General features: G+C 39.6%; 2 protein-coding genes across 2 annotated transcripts in view; one reads left to right on the top strand and one right to left on the bottom strand.

Moving 5' to 3' along the window:
- Window positions 1-1384: 1384 nt before the first annotated feature.
- Window positions 1385-27519, bottom strand: part of CHRM5 (cholinergic receptor muscarinic 5) — a 52844-nt gene continuing 26709 nt past the window's right edge. Inside the window, exon 2 of the mRNA XM_084520008.1 lies at window positions 1385-5546. Coding sequence (XP_084376134.1) covers window positions 3879-5465 — 1587 coding nt within the window. The 5' untranslated portion in view covers window positions 5466-5546 and the 3' untranslated portion in view covers window positions 1385-3878. The remainder of the gene's footprint in view (window positions 5547-27519) is intronic.
- Window positions 10021-27519, top strand: part of AVEN (apoptosis and caspase activation inhibitor) — a 97735-nt gene continuing 80236 nt past the window's right edge. The window contains exon 1 of the mRNA XM_084520009.1: window positions 10021-10332. Within this exon, the coding sequence (XP_084376135.1) occupies window positions 10072-10332 (261 nt within the window). The 5' untranslated portion in view covers window positions 10021-10071. The remainder of the gene's footprint in view (window positions 10333-27519) is intronic.

The raw sequence follows: 27519 nt of genomic DNA, 5'->3' as shown, positions 1-27519 counted from the left end.
TACAACTGAGATGAGGAACAAAACTTCACATGCAAAATACCTTTCAACAATTAACAGCAGTTATTGATTAACATGCGTAGTTCAGTGGAATAATTAGTAACTGAATTATAGAATTAAGTTAATGGCAAAATATGTTCTGTCGCATTTTACAGGTTTGTAGTATTTACAGTTTGTGTAGTATTTTCTTTATATCCTTTTTGATTTCATCCTTCCTCAGTTCAACAGAATTCTTCTATACAAGAAAATCCTGTATTTCCATTCTGTCTTGACTTTCCATCATTTGCAAGGCTCTTCATTCTTTGCTAAGTAGTCACAAAAAGTGTATGATTAAAACTAAATTATCTATAAGAGTTTAAAGTTCTGTGAACTCTTCCAAGTCTTCATCTACAAACATAAATTGTATTTTTGTAAAATTAATATTATTTTATACTTTATGGGGATCTGGGATATACAGGGAGCCTTGTGTATGTGCAACAGAGACAAAAATGATACCTCAGCTTCCTTTGTGGGAAAATTTGATATTCATAAATATTTGCATGTGCTGGATCTCTGAAAAATTTAGTTAGGGATGTGTATTTACACAACTATATTGATAATACATACACACACATATATACATACATGCATATATATGTATAAATAAAATTCAATTTTGCCAAAAAGTTCTTTTCAAAAGTTCACAATTTTGAACATAATCAGTTGAAGGATCAGTAAAAGTTTCATTAAAAGGACAGAAATTCCTGGTACAAAAAAGACGGGGATCTCATGGAAAAAGTCCAGCAGAGGGCCACAAAAATGATACAGGGCCTGAAGCATCTTCCCTATGAGGAAAAGCTGAGAGACCTGGGTCTGTTAAGCCTCAAGAAGAAGACTGAGAGGGGAATCTTATCAATGTTGATAAATATCTTAAGTTTGGGAGACAGAGGGATTTGGCCAACCTCTTTTCAGTGGTTTGTGTGGACAGGACAAGAGGCAATGGCCACAAAATGGTTCACAGGACGTTCTGCACCAATATGTAAAAAAACTTCACAGTGAGAGTGACAGAGCACTGGAACAGGCTGCCTAGGGAGGTTGTGGAGTCTCCTCCTCTGGAGATATTCAAGGCCTGTCTGGACGCCTACCTGGGTAACCTGCTCTAGGGAACCTGCTTTGGCAGAGGGGTTGGACCCGATGATCTCTTCCCACCCTTACAATTCTGTGATTCTGTTAAATACAAATAACAAGATCATTTTACACTGCAAAAGTCCCACAACACTTTTTAAAGGAAGCTTTATAGAGCTTGAACACAAAATGAAAAGTACTAACTCATACTCTAATGAGAATCATGTTTTTTTGTTTGCTTGTTTTTGTTTTTGTTGTTTTCAAGAGTAAACATCCCACATAATAAAGCAACAAACACCTCTTTATATAATTCAAGGTATTTACAATATACCCGGGTTTGGCAATGTAACATCTCACACTGTGAAGTGCTAGCAGCATAGTTTGAGCACACATTTCACAATTACAGCGAACCAACATTGTTGCATCCATCACCATCTATTCTAATACATTTACTGAGCACAGAGTCCATAAACATTTACAGAACACTCTAGATCAGCAGAAGCCAAAACTAACAAAAAATATTTCATTTAATTTCAGATGTAGAAACCAATGCTTTACCTTAGAAACAACACCGCAGCTAGCAGGAACTGTTACTACCTCATAAATTTTGCCTTAAACTACAGCTTGTGCCACAGAGGGACACATTCATTTGCTAAAAATCAAACACAGTTTACTGAATGTCTGATCCAATGTAATATAAAATTACCCACTATAACAACTGACTTGTACATAGTTACTGTACGCAGGAAAAGCTCTGGATAGTGACAGAAAAAAATGATGAAAGGTTCTTCACAAAGACCCATGCTTTCCTTTAATAAGCAATCGTGCTGATGCACAAAAAATAATAGGCACAGTATGGTGTGTTACAAAGTCAATCATGTGAATTTAGAGAACATATTTTTACATTACTACACAGCTAATCTTTCACTGACACAATTTTCCCCTCTGGAGATTGGGGATAAAAAATATTAATTACTTGTACTGTGATTGCTGATATGAAGGAATTATATATCTGTAGGGAAACATGTTGATGGTACAATAATTTAATAAATTATATGAATGATTTCACTGAGCATAATTGTACGTTCAGAATGACTAACACAATCCCTGAATGTGCAGCTGGGTCACAACACCACTACAATGTCCCACTAACATGTAGATAAAATACAAAGATTGACCCAAACTTATACTCCAGAGCATCTCACCCTGAATTTTGACAGAAAGGCTAAAGCTGCATCTGAACCTTGTGACATGGACTCAGTGAGGTACATGGAGTTCTTTCTCACTTATTCATAAACACTTGTTTACTTTAAGACTTCACTTTCTGTGACTCCTGTCACCATTAACTTTGTTTTCACATGGCCTTTTCTGAGGCTTCATGTTTGTTTCCACCACAATGAGCCAGGTTATCAGTTCCATTCCAGTGACTTTGTGTTAAAAGCACCCGTTACGTTTGCACTTACTCAGTTGATGTTGCAGGACTGCCAATCTAACACAGATATCAGACAGGCACATGAGTGTCTATCTATATCCACAGCCCTGGCAAACCTCAACTAGTGGACAGATTCTCAGCTCATTGCTATCAGGCCAGTCCACACCAGTCCCAGAAGCTGCAGCCCTAAGAGAGGCTGTCTCCAAGCCCCAGTACTGGCACATGTGGCAGACATGGTTCCGTTGAACTGGAAGATATTGACAGGAGAAAACTTACATTTTCAAACACCTAATGCTGATTTATAAAGCTATTTAGAGATAAAAGTGCTATGAAAGTGCAAAGTATCTTTAAAGATTTACATAAATAATCAAAAAGTACTTTAAAAATCTTTCTTCTTTCAGAAATACCAATTCTGTCACTGTTTTCAATAATTTCATAATACACAGGAGAATGTGCAGGGCTTCAATATACATTTTACTTGTGTTGTGCATCATTCCATCATTAAGGGAAACTTTGTAGTCAAGGGGGAGTGCAACAGAGAGATTTCAAAAAGGTTATTCTGTATGTCCTACACTGTAAAGTAGATAGACTGTGTCCATCATGATTTATAGTCAGTTCTGATTTGTACTATTGTCACTATCACGTACATTTTTAGAATTTCCTTCTGAGGCATTGGGAAATTGAGAAATGCAAATTCGAGTATTTGCTAACTATCACCATTTTTTAGATGACATTGACTTGCATGATGGAACTGAGATGGGGACAGGATTCTTTATATATAACATACATTATCTATTTCCTCCCCTCTGAGCCCTTCCTCTGTCCCCTGAAAAGTCATCCTTATGGTGGAAATTTTAGAATTAGTACATGCTCCATTGCTTGCTCCATTGAAAAATAAATAGACAATACACTAGAAAGGAACAAAGGAACTGTAAGATGAAACAGTTCTGTGCTACAGGGAGATTTGCTGGATGACCTGATCTGATGACTGGATGGCAATCACACTCTAATATCTATTTGTTTATAAAATACCTACACTTTCTCAGGCTGAAAGAAAGAACAGAAGACCCCAAACATGATATCTTTAATGCAGATTTACTGCATAATCACAAATACCCTGTGCTGTTTACAGCAGCCACTGACTTCTTTATCCCAAACACACTATTTTAATGCAAAACATCACTTTTTTGCTCACTGTTTTTTTGTTGTTGTTGTTGGTTTTTTTTTTTTTTTTTTTAACCCCTAGACATATAAAGGAATAGCTTTGACAAGACAGAATTACAGCCCATTTGTTAGGCTATGATGTCAATATCTATTTTTCCCTTTATCGCTTATATAAGAGCAGTTACGGCAGTCTGGTATTGCCCTGCCAGTATAGTTTCTCTTCCAATTTTTTCTTTTTCCACTGGCAGAAAAGCAGCATCTTAAAAGTTTTCCTGAAAGTTTTGTTACAGAGAGCATAACAAATGGGGTTAACAGTGCTGTTCACATAGCATAGCCAATATCCGAGGTGCCACAGTGTCAGGGGAATGCAGTCAGAGCAGAATGTGGAGATCAAAACCATTATGTTGTAGGGAGTCCACGTGATGATAAATGCCAAAAGAATGGCACTTAAAGTCTGTGCTGCTTTGCGTTCTTTTATAAGAACCATCCTTTTCCTTTTGGTGATTTGGTTATTTATATTTGGATCCATGCTTTTGATGGAAGGATCCTTTGACAGAGCAGCAGAACAAGGAGTTATTTTTACTTTACGGCAACCATTGTTGGCTTCCTGAGTGCCATCAGCCTTAACCACCAAGCGGAATTTATAGGCCACACATTTTTTATTTTTTTGGCCTTTGGCAGGTGATAAAAAATATTTCTGGGCCTCAAAATCATTTTCTTCAGGTTGGTCTTTGACATCAACATCCTTGCTCTCCCTTTCATTAAACTCTTCTTCGTTATCTTTAGATGGACTTTTGTAAGCTACTTGGAAAACTGAATCAGTGGCAAGTTTATCCTCTTCTTCTGAAGATGCATAGCTGCTGCAGGTGGTTAACTGGTCAGCCTTAGACCAGTCATTGCAAGTACTCGCTGCCTGAGATGCTTTCACTGTAGCTGATGTACTTCGACTAGATGAAGACCAGGAAGCCTGACATCTCTCTCTTTTGACTAAATTTTGTTGCTTGCAACTGAAACAAGACTTCAGAAGAGCTTTCTGAGGCTTTATCATCTCAAACTCTGCCACAGACTCAGAACCCTGAAGTTCAGCAAGGTCCTTGGTACGTTTCTCCGTCTCTTTATAGATGCGGCAATACAAAATGGTCATCACAGACACTGGAATATAAAAAGCAGCAATTGCAGTACCAAAGGTGATAATGGGCTCATATAAGAACTGTATCTGGCATTCCTCAGGTGGTACTGTTCGTTCACCAACAAAATACTGCCAGCACAAGATAACAGGTGCCCACAAAATGAAGGAAATTAGCCAAGCTAGACCAATCATGATGCCAGCTCTTTTGGGTGTGCGTTTAGCCCTGTATGTTAAAGGCCTTGTGATGGAAAAATATCTGTCAAAGCTGATGACTAGAAGGTTCATTACTGAGGCATTGCTAGCTACATAATCCAGTGCTAGCCACAGATCACATGCCAGACTTCCAAGAGACCAATGGCCTATGAGTATATAAGATGTATAGAGGTTCATAGAAAATATTCCAATGATGAGGTCTGCACAGGCAAGGCTGAGCAAGTAATAATTGTTAACGGTTTTGAGCTGACTGTTAACCTTGAAGGATATCATCACAAGAATATTTCCCACTATGGTTATTAAGCTTACAATTGCAGTTACACTGGCAATAGTAATAACTTCCCACAGGCTATGCCCTTCTAACTGTTTATGGTTGGTGGATGAACTGTTTATAACAGTAGAATTGCTGAATAAATTTACTTCCATTCTTGTTCTTGGTCTATTGTCATGAGGATCTTGACTGTTGCATATTGCTTTCTGCACTTGAAAATATTCTTTTGGAGGCAGCTGTAAATATCAAAGGGAAAAAAAAAAAAAAGTGAGAGAAAAAGAAAGAAGCTCATTAAATAGCATAGACTTCCATTAAAGTTACCATGAAACACTTGTAAAGCAGTCTATTAAATTGTGCTCTCTTTCTGCATTGTGATTATTGTTTCTACAGATGTGAACATAAGTAAAACACACAAGTGTATATTCTAGGACAATGTACTCTAGCATCTTATGACATTTCTAAATGCAATCAAAACAATTATTGTTTCATAAGATGTTCAATCATGCCAGCTCTTACATTTAGAATACCTTAGGAGACACTCTACATGAGACAGACATTTAAAGCTTTGCAGTGTAATGAGACAGTGAGTGACAGTGTTGTTCCTTACAGTACTTTGTAGAAGACATGTCAAGATTTCAGAAATTGTCTTTGGAAAATTTAGGGAAGTCATTGTTTTGAAACCATCAATAGAAAGGTAAAAAGAGGGAACTGAGGATGCATGGGGAGAAAGGAACCATGCTGGCATTGGGAAACAATCGGGTGTTAGAAGTGCTTGGGGCAGTGGATGGGGAACTTTTGAGTTAAGCAAGTAGGCAAGGCCACAAATACATTTTTGGAAAAATAAGTGAGGCAGAAAGGACTTTTCTTAATTGGAAGATCTTGGGACAGGGGAGACTGGTGAGGTGTGGAAGTGCAGTTTGGTGAGTGAATGATAGGATTCAAGATAGAAAGGAATAAACTGAAGAAGAATCATCAATGGATGACACCAGTGACAAATAATGCAACAAAAACAATTTAATGCTGTAGATTGCATATGCAGCAGAAAAACAGAACCACTGTCACTCTATTAATGAATACATCTCTGATGTTCATACAGTCTCTCTAATACGGTGTAATTCTTCACTGCTTTTTTCTCATTCCTGTAAATGCATGCCTAAATTAGACAATTTGGTTCTTTCACAGATCTCTGATGTTTTTTAAGTCATTCCATCATATCAGATGATGATAATCACTTGTTTGATGCTTAATCTTGTTAGGCTGTATAATTTCGGAATAATCATACGGTTGTTAGATTTTAAAGTCAGAAATGGAAGATAAATCATTAGTAGTTTGTTTATTGGGCATCTAGCCAGTAAAAATCAGGTAAGAAGATCCCCTTTTTTCACAGCAGGTATAGGTTCAGCTAAAATTATCACATAGGTCACTTATTAAAGACCAATTCTAAGTCTTCAGGATTTTCTCTGTACAAGATCTCTATTTTGTAGTTCTTTATATCCATCCATACCCCTACTCTGTTTTTTCATCTTTCATCCTAACTCTCAAAACATTGTTTTATTCAGTCTTGGCAAGTGTCTTGCATTAACTGCAAGCTTTCACAGCCTGTCCTTTTCCCACTTGTCATCATCTATTTTTGTACCAAGTAGTTGGCTGCTGAATATATCAATATTTTATAGCCACTTGTTGAATTTTCAGAAAAGCATCAAATTTTCTTTCATTGTCCTTTTGTGTTATGTTATTTTATTTTAATTTAATTTTCCCCTTCATTCACTTTTGTTATTCAGTATCTCCTACATATCCACAAATGTATACCATATTTCTTCCTATTTCTTCCTCAAACACTCCATAATGATTATCTCTTTTTGTGATGAAATTCAATAATGGTAAGCTGGCTGGTGTACTGGCTATCACTGGCTATCATACTAACCAAAATGGTGCTCCTCCATCTGTATCTGTCTCTTTGTCAACTCCTGTCTTATATTTAGATGTTCATACAAGTGTATTCTGTTTATGCACGACACATATTGGGACTAGCTCAATGGGATTCTAGTTCATGTTTAGGCCTTGCAGCCTAGCAATAATCATAATAATCATAATATATGCATGGTGACCATCTGTATGCTTGTCTCCTATGGCCTCAAGAGCCAGTCTAGCAGCCAAGAATAGTTGAAGTGCCGCTGCAGTCCTAACAAGCCCCAAGTGAGGAAAGAATTTTCATCCTGGTTCTATAATTGACAGACGTCTACTAGAAAAAAGGAGAGGGAGGCCCTCACTTCTTGCTTTCTTCATAACAGCTCATACCAACGAAGGAGCTGACCTTGGACTCAGCCAGCTAAGCTTGAACTTAGTCACCAGAGCTCCTATAAGGGGGATGTGCTCCATGCCCCAACAGCTAACATAACTGAAACACTACTAGTGCTCTACCAGGCTTATTTTGAAAGTTGCAAGATTTCACGGAAGGCTTGAGACGGTCTTAAAAAACCATGAGCTATGAATGTCAAACAGGCACACAGATAAACCTCTAATTGGCTGCCTTCTACATTTGCCTAACACCTGGGGTTGAGCAGTCAGTTCATATGATTATAGGAGATTGTTTGAACTTCTGACCCCCCCCCCCCTTTTTTTTTCTAATGATGATACCTTTCTCACAATAATAGAGAATAGAAATTGTGATGCTTTGTCTTTTGTCATAGGCAGCAAGTATGCCCCCCTCTTAGTTCTCTTGCCCCATCTAAAACTAGGAATTAGGATGAAAGACTGCTGAAGCTATCCTATATAGACTGCAGACCACAGAGCAAAAGGAGTAGAAATTGGCGTTGCCCCAACATGATTGTTCCTGGCTTGAAATGACTTTTGGTAGGGGCAACAGATAATATGTTATAGAAATTGTAATTCATGTATAAACGGAAGTCAGAGGTGTATTGTGAAGGTTAAGTGCATCACAAAGGGAGACAAAATAAAACATTTGGGGGAGCTGCTAACAGCTCATCTCAGTGGTTCTTATTTACAGTGTTTCTCTCTTGTATTATGTGAAGACTTTTCTTTTTGAAGGCTTTTTACATTCCCCTCCCTACTTATTTTCTTTCTATATGTAACTCTTACTGCAACAGGGTGCAAGTAATACAAGCCTTTATGTTCACCTACTTTTTTTTTTTTTTTTTTTTTAAGATACATTTTGCTTTCTCTGGTGTTGTTCTTTGTGCTTGGTATGAGCTCTCTATAATCAATAACAAAAACTTAGTCATTATCACCAGGTAAAGCACTCTCATTATCATCATGTTCCCTCCCTAATGGATTGTTTTACTATGATGCCTATAAAAATTGACAGTAGCTAAGCTGCTAGCATGCAAAGATTTCTTCTTGGCATTCTGACCACTCTCATCATCTCCTCATGCCGCATCATCTTTTGTCTCATACTTCCGTGCTAACGCTTTGTGGTGTTACCTTTTGTTCTCTATTTGTGTATCACTCAAGGCAACAGTGTCTCTGAGTGGGTCTTATGTGTGCTATGGTAACATAATTTATGTTAATTGTCTATCACAATAGATGATAATAATAAGGAGATCAAAATTAAATTACAAAATCAAAATGCACATGTACAATATCATGACTTTGCTATCTGTCTCATAATTATTGATGCATGAACCTCACACTTATGAGTTCTAATGATATTTGCTATTTGTTGCCAAATATTACTGATATTTTTTTCAAACTATCTGTAAGTACTAATTACTGTGAGTTGTTAAATTTGTGCATATAGTCAGCTTACAGTTATCTGCAGGCAGATTGTTCATGTCACAGATAAATTGTGCCACAGATGCAAGCACAGCTTGGGTTCGATAGGGTTTATTAGCTCTAGCTCAGCGCTAGGTCTGCCAGGCCTGTGCTGGCTGCACATGGAATCATTTGGATGTCTGTGCAACGTGCTTGCTAGTGCAGCTCCCCATTACTTGATTTATTTGCTTGCATGTGGCACCGGAGTCATGCTAATTTTACCGGTTTGCTGAGCATTGTGCCCCAGAAGCAGCCCTTAACCATGGGCAGTGGTAGTGCAGAGACACTAGAGCCTATGATTTCACAGTGTGGGAGTTCTGGCAGCATTTTTGCTGTAAGGATTACTGGGTTTAAAAACTCTGCAAAAACAGATTGATATTTTAATGTGTACTGTCAAGTGACAGCATGCGCAGTCAAAACCAATGGAGCACGTGTGATGGAGGGGAATTGAGGAACCTCCCTGGGCCCATCCTGTAGCTCAGACACAGCCGGACAAACTAGCCTAGCTAGAAGGGGCAAAGCTGTCCCCCTGTCCGCTGTCTGTATCCTCCATGCTTTGGGAGTGTGCACGGTCACTTCTCAGGGTTTCTGTCACACGGTTTGCATACAAGCAGCTGTCAGCCAGGACTGGGTCACTTTTTTGCCTCCCGTAACGCAGAACACTAACTTTACTCAGCTTTGAGCAAGATATCTGTTTTCTACACGTGGAATACATGGTTGTTTGTCTTAAGCATGGGTGGACAACTTCTTTTTTCACTCCTCGCCCTTCGCGAAAGACCGGGCGGAGGTAACCCGGCCGCGGCGGCGCGGTGAGGTGCCCGCGCGGCCTCCCGCGAGCCGGGCCCGCTGCCGAGGCCGGGGCCGCCGCCGCGCGGCGCCGCCATTTCCCTCTCCCGGCCTCCGCCACCGGCCTCTTTCCGGGAGGAGGCGGGGACCGGCGCGGCACGGGCCGGCCCGGCCACAGGCGGAGCGCTGCGGAACGGCTCGGCCATGCAGCCGGAGCGGGGCGGCGGCCGGCCCCGCAGGGAAGGCGGGCGGCACGGCCGGAGGCGGCCGGGCGGCGCAGAGAGGCCGGCCGAGCCGGCGGCTGAAGGCAGCGGCAGAGACGGCCACGGCCGAGGAGGAGCCGGGGGCCGGGGAAGAGGCGGCGCTCACGGGCACCGAGGAGGCGGAGGCGGGGGCCGGGGCAGGCGAGAGCCCCGGGGCCGCGGGGCAGCCCCGCCGCCTGCTGCCCACCACCACTACCGGCGGGTAAGGAGAAGGAAGAGGAGGAGGAGGAGGAGGAAGAGCAGAGCCCGCCCTCCGCGGCACGGGAGCGGGGGGAGGCGGGGCCGCTGCCGCTGCCTCCCCTCGGTGCGGCCGGGCGGGCTCCGCGGCGTGGCTGAAGCGTGCTGGGGGCGGGGGGAGCCGCGAGGGGGCTTCTGGCCAAGCCCGCCTGTGCGGCGAAGCGCGAGCCTGGTTTGGGAAGCGCAGCGCTGTTTGCAAATAGAGATGAGGAGCTGATGAGCGTTTTTGACTCAGCTGATTGCAAGCTGAAAGGAGCGCGTGTCTCGTCCAGCCAGCGGTACTGGCAGTGCAAACACGGGGGCGTGCTCAGCCTGCGGAGCGGGTGTCTGATGGACCCGAACACGTGCCGTCACTGCCCCCACGCCAAGCCTATGCTTTGGCTAAATATAAAGTGTTGTAACATGTTAAAGGTGACACAGACGTGCCTACCTGTACCAAAACTACGCTGTCAGTTTGCTCTGGAGATGTTAAAACACTTCATACAACCCACCATAGTACGATATCTACACTATACCTTTTAAAAAAATAGTTTATAATAGAATATTCTAATTTGGGGATAAGTGCTTAGGCAGTATGACATTCAGATTGTCTTGCTTTCTTTAGCATTGATGAAACATAGAAATCATGATCGTCCCTGGAAAGGCAGAAAGATTGCAATCCCGACCTAATGCTGATTGGTGTTGGCAGCACTGGGAGTCCTAATGTAGACAGACCAGCTGCTACCCCATTTTCAGGATCAGGTTGATTAGATTCACTGTGACTTTTATGATGCCGTGGCTTCAGTTGGACCCAGCCAATGTTTTATCTGTATTAGAACACCCACGGATGCTGATGGGTTTCAAAAATCACAAAATATTTGGCCTCTTGTCACTGCATTCAGATGCATTTTAGCACTCATTTTAAGGAGAAAAATGCAGCTGGATTGGTACAGTTACCTAGAGCACTGGTTGGCAATTTCACTTGTTCTCAATACAGATTTCTGATTTCATACTGATGTGTGCAGACAGGTTTGAATTCTGGATATGAAACAGTAGTGCTCCCTCATGAGCCACAGAGGCATAGGGTGGAAGTTTAGTATTGGTATTAGCTGAAAATATACATTTTGAGTTGTTGGTCTGTTTCTTACCAAGTTAAAACACATCTATATCTACGTTCTCTCCAGTAGTGCTGTAATTGTCTCAGCATGACACATTTCATAATTTAAAAGATGTACTCAGTAAGGGAATCAAACATTATATGAATGCTTTTTCATCTGGATTATTGTTTGAAATATTTTAGGAAGCAGTTCAAAGATTTTTTTCGGGGGGCAATTTACAATACGTTTTGCCTGATCACTGTGTTACTGACTTTGCTATGCTCTTCATTTTAGCCTAGTGCAGTGACTTCATTTGTTTGTATAGGCTATGTGTGAAGTGAAGCAAGAGCTAAGGGCTTCCCAGAACTCCGCTAATCAATATTTAAGCATCATGCTTTTCCTGTGCTGGAGTCTTTTGGCATTAAGCACCATATGCTTTCATAGCACACCTGTCACAGACCTTGCATTTACTGATGTGCTCCCAGTGATCTAGCCATAGTGTCAACAGCTGTGGCAACCCGCAGCTGGTGATGCCCAGTGTTAGTCTGAGCTAGTCAGAACATTTACCCCTTATGAAACGGAGGTCCTTCTTGCTCTCTATTTTTTCATCTGTGCAGTAATGTGAGTTCTCTTGTAGTGTTTTTGATATAAGCTAAGCTGTGTTTCTGAATGAATCCAGCCCTTAACTGGCAGGAAATTGACCTATTTTATTTCTCCCTCTGTTCAGCCAGGTCACTTGTTTTAGACAAGTGCACCAGCTCAGCAAGAGGGAGCCTGACCCAGAGTAAGCAGTATGTGTGAGGGGGAACCCTGCTGGTTTTTAGCTGCAGGGGGGCTGCATTTCTCAAGAGGTGATGCGTAAATTTCATACCTGGAGAGCTAGGTAATAATACTGGTAGTGTGAGTGGTTTATCCCATCACTTTTCTGACTGTATGCTGGGAACCCACAGCCTTCTATGAAAAATCTTTTTTTTTTTTTTTTTTTTTTTTTCAAATGGGCCTTGAAATTCCCTGGAGTAGTGAGGTGGGAGACACTTAAATTTTGTAATATGTAGGATTTTGTAGGGCAATTTCATCCCTTTTGCTTTCAGGGTAGAACATGTGAAAGATCACGCTGCCTTTCGCCACTGTTGGTGTTGGTTTGGCATTTTGGAGGAATTTTCTTATTAGGATTCTTCTAGCATTGTATAATCAGAATTGAGATAATCTGGTATTATATCCTGAAAAAAATATAATTTAGAATTATAATTAAAAGTTATTAAAATATAACTTTTAATTTATTTCTACCTTATTTGTTTATAAAACGATTGCTGCTAAACTAGATATTTAAGTACTTTGTGATTACCAGACCTTTAGTTGTTTGAGATTTTTTTTTTTTTTTATATCTTCAGTTATGAAAAGCTTTAAGACAAAATCTACATCAAATTGCATTAAAATAACTGGATATGGGTTTGTTGAGCCTGCTATAGACAGAGCAGTAAAATGCAAGTAAAATTATAGGTGAATGGGTTTAGGAAAGCATCATAAGAGTGTTAGTAACACCAAACTTCATTAAAACACTTGGAAACACCTACCAGTTTTTAGGGTGAGCTAGAAATTGGCGTGAAATTACATAACATTTTGGCAGTAATATTCCTTAGTAATTTGCATTCATTTGAAACCAATATGCATCTTCAAAATTTGTCTTTTCAATGTTTTAAATTTAGTGGATCCTGATCCTGTTTTTGAAGCTACAGGAGGTTGTTATTTCTGACCTGTACAACAGGGATAAGAAAGCACAGTGGTGGCATGTTAGCATCTCAGGTTTCTGTAGGCCAGTGGGCTGGACACCACTTTATATGTTAGTACACTATTGTGTACAATATTGTCTACAGCATGCTGTAATTCTTTTTATTTTACTAATAACTGTGCTCCTTTCAAATCCTGCCAAGACCCGGTACTTTCTGAGTCAGTTCTCTCCCTCTCTGTTGGATGATAATGTAGAAGGAGATCAGGGTGCTATTTGTTTATAAATAATAGACTTACTCTTATGGTAGGTTTAGATGTGGATCAAAATCTGAAAAGCTTTCATAATTACTATCAGCTATTAAGGAAATAGCTTCCTGAAGAACTCCATAGCGCTGCTGTTTAAGCAAGATTCTGCTTCTCATGGAAGTGTGGAATTGGCTTAGGAACTGGGAAGAAAAGTGCTCGTTTCTTGTGAAAAAGAAAAAGGATCTTGTACTTGTTCAGTGTTATAACTAGCATGCACGTTGATTTAACTGGCTTGACTGCTGAAGGCTTTGCATCCTTGTTTCAAAAATAGTATTAATCTGAAGTCTGATTATGACCAGCTGGTTTACCAAATGGCAGATTTCTTTGCAGATCTGTCAGCTTGAATAATTTTATGTTGCTTCTGTCTGTTTTAACTTATCTAATCTATGTTAAATAAATAGAACACATTTGCAATTATTCATTTTTAGTAATGTGAAATTATAATGCTCAAAGTAAAAGATCCAGTTGAAATTGGCCCAATATTATCTCCTTTTATCCTAACTCCTCTACTTTGCTTACAATTCATATCTGATTTTGTGTACTGTTATTTGTACTGATTTTTTTTTTTATTTAATATTTGTACTGTTATTATGTATTGATTCTTATCTACTGTTACAGTACTTTATGTACTATTTTGGATAGCTCTCTCTATAAAATATAGGTTATTTTTTTTTTAAAAAAAAAAAAAAAGCTAAATTTGTGGGCATGATACTGGGGTTTACTTTGATGGTCCATGGCCACGTCCTTCTGAGGGTGGTTTAAGAAAGATATTCTTCTAACTTTCTTTCAGTTATCACAAATTATACATTGTGTGTGCATGTGATGCATGCTACTACTGAACTGCGGCTGGAATGGGCAGGTCCATTTCGATGTTCCTTTCTTGACTTTGGGTGTCAGTTGCAAGTGGAAGTAGAATAGATTGATTTTAGTGCATTCTTTCTTGCCTCGTGCATTCACTCTTTGGCAGTTTCAAGATGACATCATCAAATTTATGTTATCAGCATCAGATATATTTTTCCTCATTAGTATGTGCTGAAACTTTATGGTCTAAGCAACTGCAAAAAGCAATCTGTTCATAGGCAGCTACTTAGTAACAAAAGCTTGGATTTTTTCAAATACATAAATATTTGGTTTCCTATAGAGCACTGTAACACATATAGGAGAAGAAATTGATACCTAGAACAACGTATCTTTTGATGCATGTTCTACAGTGCAACTAGGAAAAAACTTATTTAGATCAATGTATATCAATGCGGGAGCTGAACTTAATTACTAATGTGGTGCGAAGAGCTTCCCTTCGCAGGAGTTTCTCTACTGCGATGAGGCGTGAAGAGCCACTATCTGCCTGACAGAAGTGTGGCTTGCTTTATCTGGAGTGTATTGATTTAGATTAAGTCTCTTGATGACTGTGTGAACAAGTGGTTGGGAACTTCTTAACGAACACCGATTTGACACTTGAACCGTGAAATGGGATTCTGCAAGGCTTCATTCTGTATCTGCATGCATTCAGTATTTCTATTAATAATTCTGATGAAGGAGTGAAATAGCTCCAAAATGTTCAGGCAGTGCTAAGGAAGGGAAGGCAGAAGGGTGGAGTGCAGAGCTGGCGTTCAGCACAGCCTCAAGAAATGAGAGAAAGAGACTGCAGGAAGGTGTAGCTCAAGGTCACATTTTACACAACTATATTTAAGTAGGAAAAATCTGCAGAAGGATGCGATTGGTTTTGCTGCAATTCTATAGAAAGCAACTGGCAGCTTAATAGATGAGCGGGTATTGAACTCTAGGCTGGTTCTCTTCAACTTTCCTGTCAGTGGTCTGGATTTTGCTGGCTGTACTACCCGGGGAGGTGCTCTTGGCACCCGGGAGGAACAAGAGGCCTTGCGCAGGGATCTAGGTACATTGAAGCATGGAGCAATCATAAATGGTGTGAAATTCAATGATGGTAAATGCTGTTTAGATGCAGTTTGGTTCAGGTGTTTAGAACCTGGGGTGGGGTAATGCTGGGTGCAGGTACGGGCTGGCAGACGAGCGTCAGGAGAGCAGCCCTGCAGAAAGGGATCTGGGCCTGTAGGTTGCGGCAGGGTGAGAGGCTGGGGGCACTAGGCTGGAGAGGAGCAGGCTGAAGGATAAGCTCGGGGTTCTTGACAGATCCCCAAGGAGGGGAAATGGAGGGCGAGGTGCCCATCTCTCCTTGCTGGTAGCTGTTGACAGGACCAGAGGGAATGGCACAGAGCTGTGCCAGGGCAGGTTCAGGCTGGGCAGTAGGAAAAGTGCCTCTGCTGTGGTCACACTGTGACAGGCTTCCTGGAGAGGTGGTTGGTGCTCCTGCCTGTTGGCCTCCAGGAGGCATCTGGACAATGCCCTCAGCAATGTGCTTTAACTTCTGGGCAGCCCTGAAGCAGCTGGGCAGTTGGGCTGGAGAGTAATTTGTAGGTCACTTCTAACTGAACTAAACACTTTTATTTCTATTCTATTTCTATTCCTATTCTTTACGACCAAAGAGGAAAGTTGAGAGGATTTTTTTTTTTAATTTTTTTTTCAGTTTGGAAAAGAGGATATTTTGGGGGAAGCATGAATAGGAGTACTCCATTAAAGAAAAGGCCATGCCTTTCTGTTTTCCTGCCTCACCTACTTAGAAGGTTTTGTTCCACTTTTCTTCCTCAAGTCTCTATGGTAGTAATTGGATAACTTTGAAATGGATGATCCTGAACCTTTTGTTAGCTTAAACAAATGACTTTATAAGCTCCATATTTTGTTAGTTGTACAAAAGACAATTTTGCATCCTGCCATCACTTAGATTTAATTATCACATATGATGTGGTGGGTATGTGATGTGAAGGGCAAAAGGTGATGCTTGAGTGTTGGAGAAGCTCTCCCAAGGGCTCACCATCCTCTTTAGCTGCAATTTCAACCCTGAGGGAAGAACTAAGCTGGCTCACCTAAGGGTCTGTGTGGTCCACCTCATGCTGCGGCAGATGATGAAGTGGTGCTAGCGGCAACCAGCAGGAAGGGCAGGCGGCTGCCTGATCTTTCAGGGTAAGGAGCTGCTGCTCAAACAGCTGTGGGGGTCCTCTCTCCACAGGGAGGTGTGTTTTGAATGCATGGTGGGTTGAGTGAAAGCCACATGTGTGTATGAGCCAGTGGAACTTCTTGCCACCGAACGTTTGCTCTAAGCAGGACTCCAAGAGAAGTTGTACAAAGGGAACACGTGTGGACTCCGAGCTAAGCACATTGCTCGTGTCGTGTGGCTCTGATTGTGTCAGTGGTCCTGGAGAATGCTGTGAGGGGATTGGTTTGGGTACATGAAATGGGAGATCAGAGGTAGTTGTGATGAAAGAAGCAACAAATTTCTAGAAGTGATGAAATCTAATTGAAAACTTATTCTGTGATGCTATAACTCAACTAAGTAACAGTTCTATTGTCACAAAGGCAATTCTAAAAGAGCTCCAGCTTTCCCATGAATGTAACTGGGTAGTTTTGGGAGCCCTGCTGGGGGTCTGCAGCCAGCCTGATGGTGCTTCATAGCCTTATGTAGCCATCAGAAGGCTTAGCTGTATTTTAAAGAAACAAAAATCACAGATAATTGATTCAGTGGTGGTTTGGAGCCTTGTAGCAAGCACAGAGGAATATTTCATACTGGCTTGCATAATCAAAGGATTTTAGGTCTGTGTGATTCTATGGTAAGGCATGGAGAGAGGTCTTTTTTCTACAGTTCCCTTTCATGTGAGCCATTCCTCTGTATTTTAACATGCATGTGGTATTTCATGATTATTACAATTATTTTTTTTTAAAGTAATGCTTTAACTCTTCAGCAGGTAGACTGACTAATGCATCCTGCTAGTAAAACCAGTGAATCTGCTGGAGTATGTGAGAACCTTGCCTCAAGGCTCTGTTTCTATTCTTGCTTTGCTTTTCCCAGAGGATAACTATACAGGCTTTATCTTTAACTCTGAAATAGCCAGGGTCTTTGACGTGTAGAGAGCAGAGTAATGATTCTGGGCCATGGCTATTGCACTGTCACTGGTATATTTTGATGGCTTGAGTTTTTTCCAGTTGCTTGGCAAACTAAGCTGTTGTTTTTCTGTATTCTCTTCTGGGCTCTATTACTCAGGTTTTGCTGCTTTGCTTACTTCACTGACTTATATTCCTGTTAATTTGTAACAGTAGGCATCATGCCTGTGGAAGCAACAGCTTAAATGGTACCGTACTCATTATTTCTTTTCCTTCCACTTCAGCCTTAAGTTAGCAAGGGTGTTAGAAGCTTATTGTCCCAGAGTGCAATTTATTTGTGGAGGTAAAATTCAGAACCAAGTTGTGCTAATGAGAGAAGTTTGTTCCTTCAGTGTTTTTGGCTTGGGTCATAGTATTTTGTTGTTGCTAATTGGATGCATATTCATTACTGGGTTACTGTCAAGAATGAGTATGTGTCTTTGTGTGTGTGTGTGTGTATATATATATATATATACATATATATTTGTACAAATTAGCCTGGGATACGCTCGATACTAGTGGACTCAGAGTAGTTCCCCTCCTGGTGGGACCCAAGCTGAAGTAGTCCGCCTGTTGTCTGGGCAGTTCAGCACTGACCAGAGCTCACCACTTGCAAGCTGCGTTTGAAGTTCTGCAGTTACTGGGCTGTAGATATGCAAAGTGCACCTAGGTCTGGCAAACAGTGCAAACTGTGTTGTAAGTATGGACATGATGTGCACATAATGTTCTGGAATTTGTGGATAATGAGTATAGCCCAGTCCTTGTCCTTGTTGGCGATTTGGATGTGCACATATTTTCAGCAAGTTCTAAATGATTCTTGGAGCTTTTTCACAATGGAGTTGCCCTAAAGGTCAGGACATTACTGTGTGCTAGCTCTTACTTTTAAAAATTATACTCTATAGAGCAGTCATAAAATGACATTTTAACATCTTGTTTTTATGGCACTGGAGACTCGGACAGTGGTTCTTCACTGCTTTATCTCTTGATGCATGTTGGATTTAGAGAAGCTGAAAGTTATAGTCATGTGACTAATTTGGTTGAATTACCCACAAGACATTTGAAAAATTAAGGTGAAATATATGTATACATATATAATTTTTGCTGTTCAAGTTAGTAAGACAACTTCTAGAATCTTGCATTGTGAGCATTGAAGAACAATAACAGTTTGAGGCAGAAACTTCAAAACCAAACCTCTTTCTTGTGAGCTTCATTTTTTTTTTTTCCTTTTAAATGGCACATCATTCCTGTTATGTTAAATAGAAGTTTCAGAAAATAATGTGTCCCTGCTATAGCAGATTCTATCTTTAGCTAACCCAAAGTGATGAGTGCTAGTATACAACATTTATGAAGCAGTCTTTAGGATTTCATCAATCTCTTAAAAATTCTTATCCAGTATAGTAAAGAATAAAAGCTTTTTTTCTTCATGCTACCTGTTCTCCCAGTTGCCCTTTCTGCTAATTAAGGTTCATTTTAGCTTTGGTAGATCTCTCTAAAGGTCACCAATAGAGCAAACTAGTGAAGAGGATTACTCTTTGCAGGGATTTTTTTTTTTTCTTTTCATGAAAACTCTCTGGAGGCTCTTCCTTCTTTAGTCTAAAGAAGAAAAAATATGTTAGCTTTTTCCTTTTCAGTTGGCAACTGTTGAAAAATCAGTTAATAATATAAACTTGTATTTGTACTGGAAGAGATGTGATGGCTAGGTAAGGAAGTAAATTGTTTGTTAATGAGAGACGGTGCATAAAGGTCACGGGAGGCTCACTACAAAGGCCCAAACAGGTAAATATGGTAATATGAGAAGACTGTGAACATAAAAACATGTATATGACCTCCCAACCAGTGCTTCTGGAAAAAAAAATAATTTAAACTTACTGTGTCATGTATGGCACTAAATAGTGGAACGGATTTAATATTTGGCAATGCTATTTACTCTTTTTAATACTGCTTAAAAAAATCATAAGGTGCAATGCACAAAATATTAAATATCAATTTTTTGGTCTTTACATTTCATTACACTTGTCTGGAACAAAACCACGTAAAAGCAGAAGGATCTGCAAATTCTTATACTGATTTGTTTAAGCTGCCTGCCAAGAATGGCAATGAAGTGACTTTTACAAATGCTTGTTTTCTGTTGAATAATTGGAAGGGGAAAAAAATCTTATCTAAATAATGTGCAACCCTGAAGGAGGAGGTATAATGAAAAGTGGTTTAATTATTTTCAGGGAGGCAGCAAAGCATATTGATGCACTTATCAATAATAATTGTCTATTTTCTTGCCTTATTGCATTCTTAGCCCCTGTAAAATGCTGTTTGGGCAGAAAGAAAATCTCTCTTAATGAAGATTTTCATCTCTATTTTTGTCTCTTCCTCAAAATGTATGGCAAAATCATCCTTGTAGCTGCCAGTTTACATTAGTAACAGCTTGTTCACAAGATTACAGAACTATTACCACTGATGCTTTTTGGTAAAATGGCAGTCAGTGGACACGCAGACTCTTAGATGCAGAGAGAGCGTGATGAAAAGGCTTGAATCTGCAATCAGTAATGAAATGAAGGATTTGGAGAATGTGGAGAAGAGGAAAAAGTTCAAGTTGTGGTCTGCTTTCTGCTCAGTTTCAAATACAAAGCGATCAAGTTTTTTAATTTCTCAGATAAGCAGCCTACCACTGGACTTCAAATACTTTGAAATGAATTTCCCTCGAGTCCTTCTTTTCAGTCTTTTTTGTAATTTATGCAGAAAATTAATGCTGTCATAAAGATAGAGTAGGAATGAAAGAAAGAATTGATGCAAAGTGATTTTTGCTTTTGTTTTGTGTGTATGTGTGTGGTGTTTGGGCATCTGCCTGCTGGGTATGCTACAGGTCATTTTCTCCCGCAGGGAGCGTTGGGTTGCTGTACAAAGCAGGTCTGAGAAATTGCCCATTGCAGGTGATGTTAAGCCACTGAATTCTCATGAGATGTGGGAGGTGCAACTTGAAATGCGTTTGTGCACATAAATGAATTGACTTTATTTCCGCTTTCTGGGTAAAACGCTGTAGTTCTGCAGTAGCTGAATAAACGTGGATTCTATTTATGGACAAAATCCCTTCAGGATGCTTTGTTTTGGTACTTCCCACTGGTCCTCATCACCATTTATTGTCAGATCATCAGGGCAAACTGAACCTGAACTTCTTTCTTATGAGTATGTATGTGTGTGATCCGCAGATCTGCATTGCTGTTTTTGATAAATTCCTGTATTCCTGTTGCCTGCAGTGGGTGACTGCTCTGAGACCAAGTGCACGTCACATATTGAGGGTATAAAATTCTGTTTCTGACCGAATCAGGACAGTGTGGTGTGCCTACACTTTTTTTAATCAGTGTTACGTTGATATCTGAATATGTAGACAGAACCCCCGACCATACTTATCATTAATTCTGAACTTCTAGTACAGCAGTTGGAGGAGACAGTGCTCTGGGAGCTGTGCTACTAACTGGGCTGTCTTTGAACTACTAAAGAGCTTTAAGTGGGATATTATGGTCTGAAAAGAACTGCTGTGGGGAGAAGGGTATGAGATGGGAGCCTGCCCTCAAAATTAAAAAAAAAAAAAAAAAAGGCAACCCAATGAAGTTATGTCATCAATAAAGAAGTAGAAAGAAGGAACAAAAAGGAACAGGCTAGCAGAACAGAGACCAGGATGGGAACAGGCACTTCGATCGCCTCATGAAGATGGGTTCGGCCAAACTCAGCAAACCGCTCAGAGAAGCTCGTACAGAAAGTCGCTGGAAATAGGCGCACCAGAGCTGGAGAGAAGCTCAAACTGAGAGAAGCGGACCCACACACACACAACTGCCCCTCGCTGGTAAGCAGCTGCGCATTATGGGGAATCATACATCCTTCGGAACAAAGACTGTCCTGGTAACCTTACAGCTTATTCTCCTTATTAATAATCAGACAGCTTATGATCCTGAAACATGGGACCAAACTGAGGTCAAGGTGTGGGACTCTGTAAATGACAAGGTTGCAGTGGGATTGCTCAGCACCTGGTGAGCAGTCTCTGAGGCCTTAAAGAGCCCTGTGGGACCACAGTCAGAAACGTGTGGTTTGCCAGACAGTGAGGGAGCTGCGGGCTCCTTTACTGATCCTACTGCTACACCATTGGCCCCTCTGCTGCTACAGCCATCGAAGGCTTTTGCTGTTACACCCTCTGGTGACCTGGATGTGCCTTTTAACCCAGGCCCTATTGGCCTTGAAAAGGAGATGGATATGCTTTTCTTCGATCTGGGAAGAACGGGATACATAAGGCCCGAAGGCCGAGTTGCTTGACAACTTAAAGCAAGATATATAGTTCAAAAGGAATGGAAAATGGAGACTGTTAAGTCATGGAACTTAAAGGATTGTTTGTTACCTTTTCTGATTGTACATATGTATAGGCCTACTCGAGTTTAGTAAGTCATGGAACTTAAAGGATTGTTTGTTACCAATCCTGATTGTATGTATAGGCATGCTCGGGTTTAGTATGTAAAGCAGTGTTCTGTATATTTAGAATGTTTGATGTTCGTGTGCGTGTTGGTGGAGTGTAGACTCCCCGCACACCTAGCACTGCTTACTTGCCTTTTATACCATTTATAAATATTCTTTTATAAATATTACTAAATTCAGATTGAGTTGAGACTTCATTTATAACAAGACCATTCAGTTGGTCTCAGAAATGCTGTTTAAAACCCTGAGAGCTGAGAATAGTATCTTTTTTTAAGTACCATTGCCGTAACATGTATTTTGTCTAGTGTGACTCAATTCTTTTTTTTTTTTTTTTTATAAGTGTTATTCAATGCATACGTCCTGCTTGTTTGTTCAGTGACTTATTTTTTTTTTCATTCATCTGTATAGATATGCATTTCATTTGCATGTTAGGCAATCTGCTTTTTATCTTTAGCATCTTTTATATAATTTATTGTTCACTGATTTGCTGTGTGTCTGTGTATTAGTCCCCAAAATTATTTGGGTTTGATACCCTTTTCTGGAAGTATCCCCCAGAGAGGATATTTGTCACTGAATAACCATTGCTTTGTTGCTACAGCAGAAATGTATTAATGCAACCTAATTTAAAAAAAGGTGTCATGGCTGGGTCTGCCAGTTTGTTGATAGAGGGTAGTAGAAATCTGAGTTTTTTTTAGTAGCACGAGGAATTACAATTAGAAAATAGCAGTGTATTAGTAATGAAAGATGAAAAACTTAGAGACTATGCTACCGAAAGTGATGCAGACATGGTGAAAGGGGGAGGAAAGCAGAAAGCTTTCCTTTTGAATTTCTTATGTACTGCCTTTTTAGGTCTTTAGATTACTAGAGTATCTCCTTGTACAGCATTAATTTTTATCATGTGAATATTCTTGTGTGTTTGCAATATGCTGTTATTATCTGATAGTTGATCTGAAAAAGTGACAGATGTTGGGTGTTTTCATTTAAATTCAAGATAGAAAAAATTCTCACAGTGAACCAAGCACCAGTACTTGTATATTGAACCTCTAAAGTGACGGATTTCACACGACTCACTGACTTTCTGAAAGAAGCAAGTGAGAAGGGAAACTAAAATCAAGTCACAAATGTTCTAAAGTTCATGCTGAAAGTTTTGCCAATCAGTGTAAATATTTTTACATATTTTATATAAAAATATGTAAAAAATAGGGTTAGGGTTAGGGTTTTTTAATATAAAAATATGTAAAGTCAACAAAGAACATCCCCATGCCCACATGTATTTTGTGGAGCAGGGATAATAAAAGGGAATCCGCAAGTCGTTAGTGGAAAGCAGAAAACAAAATTGGCTTTGAAAAACCAAGTTTAACACTGCAAGAAATTAAAACACGGGATGTGGCTTATCAGTACAGTTGGCCAAACTAGCGGGTAGGTGCTGCCAGATAAGAAGGAAGGACCTGCTTTCCAGAGCCCATGTCTTACGGCAGGCTTCCAGCCTGTCTATCCATTGTTTGTGCTTGTCTACCGTGAACTGATACATGGACTTAAACTGGTGGAAGGCTAACACTAGAAATGAGAGAAAAAGCTATTGATTAATTTTCTGCCAGTTTAGTTGTACAATTTCAAACACTTCTGTTCTATTTGGTGTCTTTCAAATATTTGTCTTTAATGCTGTGCCAATTGAAAATAGAGCAGTGGGGGGTGAATATCACCAGTTATTTTCATATTTTGAAATCCATACAAAAATAATGCCTTAGACCTTATTACTTGCTCTTTTTTATTATTATTATTATTTTATTTTTTATTTTTTATTTTTTATTTTTTTAAACGAAATAGATGTGTTTAAAAGAAAGACTCAGATTTTAAGAACTCTTCCTAGGTGTTTTCCGTGTTTTCCAATACATTGAATGTAAAGGTTAGGAATAGTTATTTTGGTATTCAAACATAATATAAGTTTTGGAGAATTGTTTTCGTTTTTAAGGTAGCATGGCTGCAGTCTTTGAAAAGTGTCATCTTTTTTTCTTGTGGCAAAAATTGATCCACTCAAACTTTCTCATATATTTTTTTCCTTGAGCTAGAAACCCTGAAACTTCTTCAACATTTTGGTTTTGATCTTGGCAGAGTTGCTGAATTTGCATTGGGTTTGTTCTAAAACTATGTACATGTGGGGGGTGTTAAATACGCATTAGGCTTGCCAGAATGTTTTCTAAACTTTACTCTTTTGGGCAAGCTCTGTTAGGTTTATGAATTAGCCTTTGTGTGTTAGAATCAAGACTGAATTTTTAATTTGTTCTGCAGATGGATGCTGTTTTGAGCATGCTTTTTACATAATTTATCATACTTTTCTTTCATTGTTGATACAGTTGCCGAAATACAAAGCTTTTCAATATATATACCCGTGTATAACACAGATGTTTATTGAGAGGCTGTCTTGCTCAGTGACTGATGAAGACTACCAAAGTAGCAATATCCTTCAAAAAGCCTATTCTTGAACAGCTGTGATTGATATATACCCTCAGAATACTTTGATTCTTTGATGTTACAGGATTCTTCGTGTGTGTTCTTTACATGTTTCTGTAGAAGCTGTTCATACAACTGTGTTTGCAGTTTTAGAAGTGCTAGAACAAAACACAATGAAACACTAAGAAATAGGCATGCTATTGGAGGTTTTCAAGACCTGAGTGGAAAAAACCCCACCTGGCTGGTCTGGTTTAAGTTTTGACCTTCCTTTGAGCAGGATTTTGGGCAACATGACCTCTTGTAGTCCCTTTCAGCTGAGACTATGGGATCATTCTATGGCATCAACACATAAGAATTGACTCCATTTGTGAATACAGTCAGTTTCCAGCTCAGGATGCTTTTATTTATGAATGGCAGATTTGGTAAGAACTACCTTTTTGTAGAGATTATCTTTAGCCTATCCAAAATACCAAATATGATTTGTTTTTGGAATATGTGAAAACATTCACAAATGTGTATCCACATGTATGCGATGTATAAAAGCTCTGATTTTGGAAAATACATCCTGTATGTAGGAATAATCAGTACTCCAACTGAAAAAGCTAAAACCTCTGTGGCGATCTACTTGTTTTGTGAGGTTTACTTGAAACCTGTTTCTTTCAAGATGGAGTCTTTTATTTTATGTTTATACTCATATTTCTGGGTGAATGTTTGTAAGAAAAACATTCAGCTTTTTAAGTTACTGTCAGTTTGAAAGTAACATAGCTGCCAAGTTTTGTGCAGGTCCATGAGACAATTTTATAGAAATTGCTTGATGCGTTTATGTAGTTGCCAGTAACTTTCATATAATCCTTTCCACTGAATTTAAGAAAAAATACAGTTGACTTTTCCATTGGTGGAGAAGTGTGGGCTTGGCAAGTTTAGAAAATCAAAAGCCTCTTTATCTATAAACAGCAGTTGGACAAGCTTCCTACAGGCTCTTTGCTCCCAGCATGGCTCAGCCACGGGGAAGGGAGGCGAAAGGACTTCCAGAGTTAATGGAGCTCCTTGATTCTCTACTGAGTTCCCCAATTAGTGCAGAATAAATGCTGCAGTTATAATGGTCCAGTTCTTATTTCCCCATCCTTCAGTTTGGAGTTTTAACTTGATAGAGCTAAAGTTTAGCTGGTGGCTTTGTAGCCTGGAAAATCCTGCATCTAAGGAGCAAAATCTTGAATTGTGGTTTTCTAAATAAATATTTACTTAATGGGCTTTACCAAAGTCCCAAGGCTACCAATACTAGGGAATAGAGCTTTTGAGACTTTCTTGCTGTGAACATAGGGTAGTAATTTTTCATTGCATGATTATTAAATGTATTAAATCTACAAATCAACAGTTTTCAAACCACGCCTTTAGAAGCTACAGCATGAAACTGATGTGGTGTGACTTAAAGGAACCCGTAGCAGAGGTTGCTTCAGTTTTCCCCTGTAAGCTGCGGGTTGGAAGGACCAACCAGCTAATCGTGTGCTAATAGGTTACAGGCGTATTTCTGAGATAACAGGGGAAAATAAATATAAGGATTTATGGGTTCTTTTCTAGTTCTTTGAAAGGGAAGATAGTCTACCATTTAAATCAGTAGTTCGAAACAAAATAACCAGACTGTTTGCCTGTGGGGCTTCTTTTTTGGCTCAGTGAGCCTGAGGGAGAGATTTAGCTCATAATAGAAGCTGTTGTTCCAATTCACTGAGGCGTAAGATTTGTTCAAAATGTAGCTATGGCTTGTGGAAATATTAATAATGATCTGTGAAAAAGATGAAGTAGGACTTGTAGCCTCCTGGCACTTGATCATGTTGTAACTTCACTGAGTGCAAAAAATATTTTTAGAGGTGGTTTCTCTGGTGATGAGAAAAGTCACTTGAAGTTTTTATGCAGTTCCAATTATTTGCATGCTGTAGATAGTATAAGCAAGTACTTTGGAGCAAAATAATTTGGTGGATAAGATTACTACATTTGCTTTCACAGTGTGGTTTTGGTTAGACTGTTGTGACTATGGTGCCTATTAAAAACAACTCAGTATGGATATACCAGCTCACAGTTTTGGCAGATGTTGCTGAGCGTTATTGCAAAATATTCTCTTCTGTCTCCGAAAGAAGCTATGGTTGAGATAACTGCATTGCAAAAACCTTATTTTTCAGGAAAATTTTAACATCTTATCTTCCATTTGCTTTTCTGAAGTCTGGATTAAGAGCACTAAATAAGGATAGTTTGGGAGGGATTGTATTATACTCTTCCTTCATACTGACCTTATTTTTATGTTGTTTGAAGTTGTTTCTGTCATTGTTCTAACTTGCCCTTTCTTTTCTGTACAGAAATTTATTGTTAATACTTGTAGGTAGACAGAACAATGTGGTGGCCTTAAGGTTTTTTAAAAAAGACACTGTTACAAAAATGAAATCTTTCTGAGGTTGTGTCATACTCGTATTGTCTTGAGTTAATTCCTGGTGCTGTCGTCTTGCGCCTGTTTCGTTATACCAGCAATAACTTTCAACATTATAATTAAAAGCAGGTATGTCTTCAAGAGCAGGTCAAGTCATTACAGTGTATCTGTAAGTTTTCCACACTTGCACTTGTCTGGCTAGAGGAACCATTCAGTAGCTAACAACAGCCGAGCTACTGCACTTACACAATGCACTAATACAAGCCTCTGCATACGGACTTTACTCTGTGAAAAAATTTATAGTGTAAAGATAGTGAACCACTTGGTTGCTTAACTATACGTGTTTTTTTGACCCTATGACTTACAAAGTCCATCTGAGAGATTCTGACTATAAGAGGTACTGCTTAAATGGGGATGAAGGGGAGAGGAGGAACTGTCTCTGCATGATGCCATTGTAAGCATGCCCATTCCCTATACAGCTGGTAGTCTTGGGCAGATTCAATCCATAGGATACTTCCCTTTTGTCTCACTAGACCTTTACCCTGATGAAAAGAGAAATTGACATTGAGACAGATAAGCCTGAATGTCAGTAGGACTTGGCCAGAGCCTTACAGCCATTTCCCAGAAGGGAAGAGGGAATCAAGACAGAAGTTCACTCAGGAAGTTGGCATAGGCTGTTGCTGTTTGTTGGGAAAAACCTCAAAACTGTGTTTTCAGATCTTTTATAAAG

This window comes from Aythya ferina (genome assembly GCF_964211825.1).
Source record: "Aythya ferina genome assembly, chromosome: 5".
NCBI classification, from domain to species: Eukaryota; Metazoa; Chordata; class Aves; order Anseriformes; family Anatidae; genus Aythya; species Aythya ferina.
The sequence above is the reverse complement of the archived record's forward strand: the minus strand, read 5'-3'. Positions and strand labels throughout refer to the sequence as shown.